General features: G+C 49.8%; 1 protein-coding gene across 1 annotated transcript; it reads right to left on the bottom strand.

The window, feature by feature from the left end:
• Nucleotides 1-990: 990 nt before the first annotated feature.
• CALHM2 (calcium homeostasis modulator family member 2) lies at nt 991-6914 on the bottom strand. Its single transcript, XM_063405385.1, has 3 exons — nt 6759-6914; nt 4054-4994; nt 991-3972 (listed from the first exon to the last, which is right to left on the bottom strand). The coding sequence occupies exons 2-3, from the start codon at nt 4594-4596 to the stop codon at nt 3556-3558; spliced, it is 960 nt and encodes a 319-aa protein (XP_063261455.1). The 5' UTR covers nt 4597-4994; nt 6759-6914; the 3' UTR covers nt 991-3555.
• Between the last annotated feature and the right edge of the window lie 2753 nt (nt 6915-9667).

Genomic DNA, 9667 nt, shown 5'->3' with positions numbered 1-9667 from the left:
CTCATTGTAGGTACTCTAAACCAGAGCTCTGCAGGACCCATCTCTTCTGCCTCTGTGAATGCCCAGTGTTGGCAAGGCAGGATGATTCAGCATTTATTTCATTCCCAAGTCCTTTGGGATCCAGGAACAAGTCAATTCACTTCTTGCCCCCAGGGAGAGCAGGGTGCTGTACTCAGATTTTGCTTAATGATCTTGTAGTGGAGGAGGCTGATTGCAACATCCAGTAGCAACTACTGCTTTTTTTTTTAAGAACACAGCTTTGATAATAGTGGCTCCTTCTTTTGGTTTAATTAGTTGCATAATAAAACATGTAAATAAGCGTTGCAATAGAAACCAAGATCCCTCAGAGGTATTGTTTCTTCTTCACTACTGGGGCTATTATAGTCTCTAGTAGGCAGGAAAAGTGAAAGACCTGTGTGTAATTCTCTGTACTGGAGGAGCCTGGTTTGAACCCATCTTGCTGCTGGGAGCTGTGACCTGAGGACTGCTCTGTGATGGGATTGTTGTTGGTCTTTGGAGGAAAGCGGGGGGTGTGAACTACAGCATGTGTGATCCAGCATGCCAGGAAGATAGGAGACTCAATTTCACTCTTGGAATTTCAGTGAGAAATCTAACTTGGCTTCTTGTGTGTAAAAACCATGTGGGTTAATGTTCCTCACCTCAGCATTGTCACTGGGGGACATTGGGTGACAGGAGCAGCAGGGATATTCCTGAGGGTGCTGATGTGCCAGGAGGGGCAAAAGCCTAGGGTTGTCTCAGTGGGGATCACACTCAGGGTGGCAGAGGAGAGAATCCAAATGCCTGCAATTGCAAACAAATTTCTGAGTGTAGTGTCTTGTTCCACTCCTCACTGACAACTGTCCACTCAAGCATGCCTCTTCAGTAAGAGGGAAGGAGAACAGACAAGCTGGACAAGCCCTTAGCCCATCCCAGCACATGGAAAGAGAGTGGATTTAATGCAGAGAGAAGGGATGTAAACAGAACAAAAGATGATTTGTGCTCATGATTTATTAGGATAAAAATCCATTCTCAAGCATTACGTGTCTTGCTCCTTTCCTTCAAAGGAGGGAAGGGGAAGAGAAGGAACCAGAGTGGAGGTGGTTCAAAGGAATTATTAGGACTATCAAGGAGGAAGGCAATGGAAATAAAGACAGTAAGAGGAACTCTGCTTTGTTTCAGCAAGTTACCTTGTGTCTGCTGGCTGTGTGGGGGTGGCGTGCTTGTCTGCATGTTCGCACTCGAGGGCCAGTGAGAAGAAATGCAAATGAACTCCCTTTCATCTCAAGTTAATGCAATTTCATTTAACTTCCATCTGATTATTTCTGTGGATTAGTTGATGGTGAGGCTGAGAGCCAAGCCTTCCCACAAATGCAAAGCAAATCTGTGGAGAGGCTGAACAGGGATCCTGGGACGCCTTGCCCGTTAAGCGGTGTTCCAGCCTCTTTATGTGAGGGAATAGCCTACAGCTCTTTCCTGCAGACACCATACTTGTCAAAAGCTTTTTAGATAATTTTCTCTCCTTTGCTGTGATTGTGTATCCTGATATACAAGATTGGTGCTAATCATTGCAAGAATAACTAAAAAGCCATTTTACTAACTTGTAATATGTGGTAGTGCTTTAAAACATTCTAGGATGATCTGGCTAGGAGAGGACCTGAATCTTTAATAGAAAGAAAAAATAAGTTCCCAGTCCTTAGAGTTCAAAGAGAATATTAAATTATGCCTTTTATGCTCCCTGAAAAAAAAACTCAGAAGGCAATGAAAAATAACTCTCATTTAATAATTTATTTAAAATCTCCTTGTGTCTAAGCCTCTCTGAGTTCTGTGGGTTTGAGCTGGTTTTTGAAAAACTTATTAAGACTTTTTGGTAAATGACACAGTGTAAAAGAAAGTTGTACCTATAACAAAACAGTTCAAGTAGGAAAAACAAACTTCTCTGTTGTGCCAGCTCTTTAAACAGTTTGGGGTACACAGGCCTGATCCCTAGGAGAAAAGGGACTGCAGTGCCAGAGGAGTAGCCTTGAAGACATAGTCACACAGTGTCATGGTGAGGGAGTAATTTTACACCTTTCAAGTTTTGCTTTCCCAGAGTATGACCAAGTCCATATTAGAGGCCTTCTGCTCCAGGGGCCAATTAAGGCAGTGGAAAGAGTTTTAGAAAATTCAGTGGTAGATGGGTAGGGAGAGGGCTGCTCCTCCGTTCTGTTCCTGCTATCCCCTTGTTGCTCCAGGGCTGCAGCCCCAGTGCAGCAGATGGGTGAATGTGATGTACTCTTTGGGCTGGCAGCTTTCTCATCCCATTCCCCTCGGAGAAAAATGCTCCATTAATACAAGTGACTAACTACAGTTACATGGTATATATGCTATATGTATGTTTATATACACACACACATGTAAAGCTAATTCTGGTTGAGGTCTTCTTGCAGCTTGTAACCCAAACAAAGGACTCTCAGCCAATGGTTGGATGAGAAATCCAAAGAGATGCAGACAGTGCTGTGGGTACTCATTCCTCTCAGTCTCCACCTCGCTGTCTTGCCCCAAAGCTGTTCTGCTGATGGTGCCTTCTCTGGGTTTATAGACTCATGGGGGCAACCATTTGAGCTCATTAGAGATTGCCAGGCACTTTAGTAAGAACAAAGGGAGTTTGGCGTCTTACCCAATTTCAACCTGGTCATTAGAGTGCCTTTCTGAATACCAGGAATATTGGTGCTTCCTTCTGCTTTAGTCTCAGTTTTTTGCTGTGTGGCTATGTTACTGAGCCATTCCTTCCCAGATGCTATTGCATTCTCCTTGCCTCAGGAAGTTACCCACTGCTTCCTTCTTTTACTTCCATTGTAAAGTCTGTGGAGTGCTCTGGGACCTACCTGTGTAACAGGCATCACACAAGCGTGTAAGAAGATATCAATGTCAATAAACATTGTCAATAAACATTGCCCACACAGTGGGCACCATATGTCAAGTTTTTGGAGCATCTTCAGTGAAGTCTGTGGCAATAGGTAGTTGTAAAACAAGTCCTTTTTTGCATCGTTAAATCAGTCCCATGAAGGCAACTTATTAGAGTCCGTATCAGTACACAGAAACCTTCTAACATAAAGTTTCTAAGTCCCAAGCAGGAACAGCAGCCACAGCAGCAGCCGAGGCATCAGCAGTCCGTGTCCCTTGAGCATCTTGTCAGTAGCAGTTGCAGCAGTAGCAACAACAGAGGCATCGGTGTTTTTGTGAGTCTTGTGTGGATTTATGTATTTTAGTTTCTCTGAAGGTTCTATTTCAATCCTCATATTTCTGGGCACTCCTGGGCCTGTATGGATTTGGCCCAGGGGGATTCATACTCCAACAGTTGGAGAGCATCATGGGGGAAGCCTTTTTGCTCACCCTAAGCTATGAGGCTTTCCCGAAGCCTGTGGTAGATTCTTCCAAGGCATTGGCCTAGAAGTTTCCCTGACAGGCACAGGGCTCTCCACAGGGAGGAATGTTCCCAGTGCATCCCTCAGCTGAGCACTGATACTGGAAGGCCTGCCAGGCAGTCTGGGGAAGCGCTGCTGGTGCACTTCTGCCTTAGGAAGCTAAAAACAGCAGTTCGTGGCCTTCTGGGGTTGGCCCGTTCCCTTCCACCCCTTTGGCCCATTTGTGGAGGCGGCTGTAGAGGGGGAAGCCCTTGTTCTCTCGGTAGATGTAGACACCCGTGATGGCATTCCACTGAGGGCTTGGCTGGACGCCCTCCACGGGGAACTCCTGCACCAGCTCCTTCTCCTCCTTGTCCAGTGCCACAAAGCCAAAGAATTGTTTCACATTCTTGGCTGCCAGGATCCTGGAGTGGACCTCGGCCGTGCGCCGGAAGAGCTTGTCCTCGTTGGAGCGGTACTGGGCCCAGTAGGCCTCCTGCCGGTAGCTGAGCGGCGAGCAGCAGTGCTTCAGGCACTTGGTGAGGAAAATCAGCACCGCAACGATGCCGATGAGCAGCCAGCCGAAGAGCTGGGAGAGAAGAGAGAGGCTGCGTTAGGACACGGCAAGGTGCTCTTACCCACTCCCTGTGGCTCTCCCCGGTGTGCCTACCTGGGACTCGTATCTCAGTCTCCGTGTCACCTCATCCCTGAACTTGGTGAGGTTTGCTGGGACGTCTCTACAGGGGAACTTGGCCAGCACCTCGGCCCCATACTCAGCTGGAAACTTGTCCAGGGAGGATGGCTTGACAAACTCACTGAGGGCACAGATGTAAGCTTCCCCACGCAGCAGTGAGATGACCGACCAAGTGATGGGGGCCACGGATGCCCGGCCCATGATGGAGCCAAAGAGTAGGAAGGTGGCAGCAGCAGAGAAGTTCTTGGTGCCACGCTTGTGGCACTCGGCCACCAGGTTCCAGGTGTGATTGTTCCAGATGACACCAATGAGGAAGAGGGCCAGGGCTGGGACACCGATGGCAGCCAGCCCATAGATGTAGTTGCGGGCAGGGGAGCAGGGGCAATTGAAGGCCACGACTGAGAAGAGCTCCTCACTCCCCACCGTGCCCAGGGCCACCAAACCATTGAAAATCATCACATCTTTGCTCTTGAAGAACAAGGAGAGGAAGCGGAAGTTCTCAGCGATGAGGGCGGCCATCTCGCCCGGGGCTGAGGTGTGTGCTGCAGCACTGAGGAACACTGCAGTGGGGGATGAAATGGCCTGGTGCTAGCTGATGTGCAAGGAGCAGGACACCTTCACTGACGTCCCTTCCTCTCACCTGGTGTCTCAGCCTCTGGAGCTGGTTGTTGATACCAGGGATACTTCACAAGGGGCTGAAAAGGAACTTCACCTAAGCAATATGTGAGACCTCAGCCATTTTAGTTTCCTACTAAGCCCTCCAAAAGCTTCACTACAGCAAAGATGACAGGTGGGGCATCTCTTTCTGTCCCTCTCAATTGCATGTTTGTCCTCTTTCCTTCTGTTTGGTGTTAGTCATCTCCCACAGAGGCAATTATTGTCAGCATCACTGGCAAACTCTTGATGATCTCCCAAATCTGCAATGAAGGAGAACAACATATTACTGGGAAAACTGGACCAGAGCACTGGCACTAGGATGTGTCCCCAGCCCTGCCACTGATTCACACTAGCCCAGCCAAAGGTGGAACAGGGGTGCTGGGGTTGTGCTGCTTTGAAGGTGCTCTGTGTGGCTTTTGCCTCCTCTTTAGAGCTGATGAGTTAATATTTATTAATAGACGCAGGTAGGTAAGGAAGGCAGCAAGGGGTGCTGTGAGACATCCCAGGAGATTTGGGAGCACAGAAATGCAGCATGGGAGGCCCAGGCAGGAGCAGCCTTTGCTGAGAAGGGTGAAGGGATGCTTGGGGGCTGTTGCTACCAGCAAGAGAAGTTACTTTCTGGGAAAACTTATCTTGATGTCCCAGAATATGAACACCAAATGCTTACAGAGCTGAGACAGCAATTACATGTGAGGTTTTGCTAAGATTGGGTGTGGCAGGATGATCTCCCATCCTGCAGCTGATTGACACAATCGTACTCCCTGTCCAGGCCTGCCATCCCAGCTTAGCCTCTTAACTGCTGTCCTGAGATTGAGCCCCTGTACCTGCAGCCTCAGTGCCAGAGGTGCTCTTTGGTGCCCTTTTCCTGTGTTATACCCAACCAACAGGGCTGCAGGCACCTGGGGCCAAGCAGGGAAAAGCATGTGCCCTGATTTTTTTTAAGGGCAGGGAAATAACTGGGGAATGTATCCACACTCTCTGCAGCGATGTCCATTTCCCCAATCCCATCTGCAAGCTGGATTCAATTAATTTCTTAGCTGACTTTCCATTTGTTCTGCATCCCCACGGGTTTCTCCTCAGGAAGCCTCAAGCACCTTGCAAGCTCTGGGAACCCTCCCCCTGTTCCTCTGCTGGCCTCAGAGGAACTGCTGTCACCACGGTTTGGTGGAGACAGGAAGGACCTGGGCACCCAGCTAACCATCTCTGGCAGCTTGCAGAGTGCTGGAAGTACTGGCACACATCTGGGGCTACCTGGGAGCCATGGCCCACAGGGCTGCCCCAAAGTCTTCCCTGGGCCATTCCAACTTCAGGGACAAGACTTCAGGGACATTCAGGCAGAAGAGACAAAGATACTTTAATCCTTCTGGTCTTTTGCACAAGACTTGCTCTTACACTGGGCTTTAAATCACTACTCTGCCTCAGTTCATCTGCTGCCTCAAAAAATGCTGGTTTACTCCCTTTCTCCATGGGGCAGGGGTGGGGAACGAGGTCAGAAATTTGGCCTCCGTTCTTTGCTGTGTCTAACCCATGGCAATCCCTTTAAAGTCACACTGTGGTATTGCTGAGTTCAAACGTAAACAGCCCTTAATGTCTTCCTGCAGCTTCCCAGTTTTCCATATGCAAAATTCTCTCTGCAAAGGAGACAGACCAGCTGAAAACTGCCACCACGTGATGGGGAGCCAGGCCTCATCTCTACACTTGGTAAAACTCCACGTTTGCAGCCAGATGCTAAACCCACAAACTTGCTCTAGTTCAAGCATCTGTTGTTAGTTACCCACAAACAGCCCTGATAAACACGGCCCTGTAACCTTCCTGACAGAGCCTGGCAAATGGCAAAGCAAAAATCTGAGGAGCTGGCAAAGAGAAGTGTTGGCCATTTAGAGGTTACCCTTCCTCTGCTTGGTAGTTACGGTCTGGGAGAGAGGGCTGGGTAGAAGGGGAGAAGTTGTTTGCAGCAGATTTTAGGAGCCTCTGTTTCTTTCCCCAAAATATGTATGAAAGCAAGAAAAAATTAAGTCACTTACTTGAAAAAGTTGTTGAAACCAGTTTTGGAGCCTTCTCAGCGCTTCCTGTGTTTTTTCACTCATGCTCTGGTCGTGGGGGGTTTCCAGCAGCACATGGGGCTGTGCAGAAGTCCAGATGCAGCTGAGGCCGGTCTGATGGGCAACGTGGAAATTTTTGAAAACGGCCTGGCCTTAACAGTTTGCGAAGGCAAACTGAAACACGCTCTCCACCGTCGGCTTTTGTGAAGAGGAGGAGGTAGTTTCAGGCCCTGAGCTTGGGTGGGGCAAAGAACAGGCGCTTGGCTTCTGCTCTGTGCACAGCTGAGGTTTTAAAAAAAACACTGTGCCTTTAAAAAAAAAAAAAAAAAAAAAAAAAAAAAAAGGAAATGAAAAGCTGAGAGAATGAGTTACTGGAAAAAGCACATCGTGCTTTCTGACTCATGATGCAGATGTGCAATGGCTGGCCGGGATGGCCGGGAGTTTGCCTGGAGACTGGCAGTGGTGAGGCGCCTCGCAGGAGTGCAGAGGGGAAATGGTGGATCCTCCCAGCCTAGGGCTTGGTGCAGCCCCCATGGCCCCAGGGGATGCACTCACCTCGGTGCAGCCACACCGAGCAGGCAGGGACAGCGCGGGAGAAGCCCACGGTCCCACGAGAAGGGACAGAGACTTCTTTAGCACATGGGAGCCGGCTGAGCCAGCGGAAGGTGCCTGCTGGGTGGGTTTTCGGGGCACCACCAGCTCTGGGGGGCGCCAGGTTCCGCTTCTCCCCACACGGGACCGAGCAGGCTGGGCCTGAGGAGGCCTGGGGGCCATGTGTGCACGGCTGGGCACAGCCTGATTTCTGGCGAGTGCGGTGCATTCCTGCCTGGCTCAACTTTTCCGCTCGCTGCTTCCTCTGCTTGAGAGATGCCTGCGAGGCAGCCGAGAGAGCCTCACTTTCTCTTTGCTCCCTCCTCTCCGCCATCTGTCCCTCAGCTCCAGCTCCGCCCAGCCGGTTGCAGGGCCCAGCGGCCCCCATCCTCCTTCCCACCCTCCGTGCCGTCTTGGCTCTGGGGTTAAACTCAGCCCTCCCCAGAGAATGTCTTCAGCACAGGCAAATCTCAGCAACACCCACGTTCCCCTCCGCCCCGAGCAGATCTAGCCCAGTGCTGGCAGTTCAGCCGATGGGGTTTTTGGACCGTCCTCCTTCCTACCCCGGCTCTGGGGTCCCCGGGCAGGTTTTTCCCAGCTGTCTGGGTGCGGTGCATCCCTCGGCACTCCCACACCCTCGGTGCTTGCCTGGGGCTGCCTCCCTGCCGGCTCGGAGGGGACCCTGGGGCTCTACGCTCAACAAACCGGGATCAGCACCGGGACCACGGCCTGGATGAAATCCTAGGGGCTGTGTCAGTTCCCTTGGGAAGGCTCTCTTCCCAAAGGCAATGAGCAATGTACCCAAATTCCAGCTCGGAGAGGAGAACCTGCCTCTCATAGATCTGAATTTGCTGCACAGGAGCAAAGCTCCAATCCTAAAAATCTGAGTTAAAAGTCCAAAAACTTCTCATTGCAGATGCATCTAACTATTTTGATACCTTAATGGCTATGCCATGGAGCCTGCCATCCCTCTGTGCTGCTCGCCATGGTAGGGACTCTGAGCACACCTTTCTCAGTGAGCCATGAACAGCGCTGAACTGCAGGTAATAGGAGTGGAAACCACCTTTATCTTTTAATCTCCTTTGCTTTGTAAATCAGGTTTTGTGCCTATTAATTTCTGGGCAGGTGCCTTAATTAAAGTGTGAGTGTGGAGATTAATGACAAAGCCATGTCATGCTCCCTTCTCCTGGGAGTTGGCCAAATTCAGCCTGCCCTTGACTATGGGCTTGCTAAGATACTGTCACAGCAGTCAGGAGAATTTCCTCATCATTTTGGTCCTTTGTTCTCCTCTCCCCAAAGCCTCTGTGGAGTTACACACTGATAATTAAGGTTTATGCAAATGACATCTCAGTTACTGGCCAGCCATAATAAGTTGTTTGAACAGGAACATCACAGCAGAAATTTCAAGTGGATGAACATCTCAGAAGGGACGTGGCAGGGCTAAACCTCATCCCTCAAAAGGGGTTTGCCTTCTGCGTGTTTGTAATAAAATTGGGGCCACTGGGAAACACTCTTCTGGGCTGTGATTTCCATGGTCACCTCAAAGGCCAGCATCCTGTCATCCTTTATGTCTGTGGAAGTGGGCTGACACCTTGTATTGTGTAACATTGGCAGTGACTTCCCAGCTTCTCCTCTCAGGGCCAGGGCTGGTTGTTGCTGGCGGTCATGCACTGGCAAAACACTTCAACTCACACAGCCTCAGCACCTCAGGCTTGGCCTGGGGGCTCTTCCAGTGCTTTCTATTGCATCCAAGTAAAGAAACACGAACAGCTTTTGTAAACAGCTTTTATAAATCCTGGTGTCTGAGCACAGAGCTTGAATGGTAAGCCTGAATTATTTATTTGGCTCCTTAAACAAACACCCAGGTGGGGTTTTAACAACAGTCTTTGTCTCAGGGAGAGATACAGGAAAAATTGTAAGAACAAATCATCCTGAGGCAGATTTGTGGCAGGGTGTTGGCCTGGCCCCCTCTCCACTCCCCGCTGCTGGGTGCTAGCCGCCCTCCTTGTCTGGACACTTCCCTCAAGGAACATCTCTGTGGAATCCTCATTTAATGGTACCTGTAACACCAACCATGCTGTTTCTGTCACATATGGTGCAATAGGGGATGTTTCTTCACTAGCTTTGGTCAAATTTGTTTTAAAGCTTTTCTTGACTTGGAAGCCATGTGTCTGTGGGGATGTAGTGTGTAGTGGAGGGGTAATGTGATCTTTTAGAGTTTCACAACTTGGCAGGAGAAAGGGGTACTCCCAGCTTGTTTCCCCACCAGGGGATTTTAAATACTGCCTAAACCCACATGC

Source organism: Prinia subflava, chromosome 9 (assembly GCF_021018805.1).
Source record: "Prinia subflava isolate CZ2003 ecotype Zambia chromosome 9, Cam_Psub_1.2, whole genome shotgun sequence".
Classification (NCBI taxonomy): domain Eukaryota; kingdom Metazoa; phylum Chordata; class Aves; order Passeriformes; family Cisticolidae; genus Prinia; species Prinia subflava.
The sequence above is the reverse complement of the archived record's forward strand: the minus strand, read 5'-3'. Positions and strand labels throughout refer to the sequence as shown.

Bases quoted from the DNA above. Each gene is read 5' to 3' on its own strand.
- CALHM2 (XM_063405385.1), bottom strand. From the start codon at position 4,596: ATGGCCGCCCTCATCGCTGAGAACTTCCGCTTCCTCTCCTTGTTCTTC. The intron at 3,973-4,053 runs GTAGGCACACCG...CTTCTCTCCCAG, and splicing joins GACTGAGATACGAGTCCCAG to CTCTTCGGCTGGCTGCTCAT.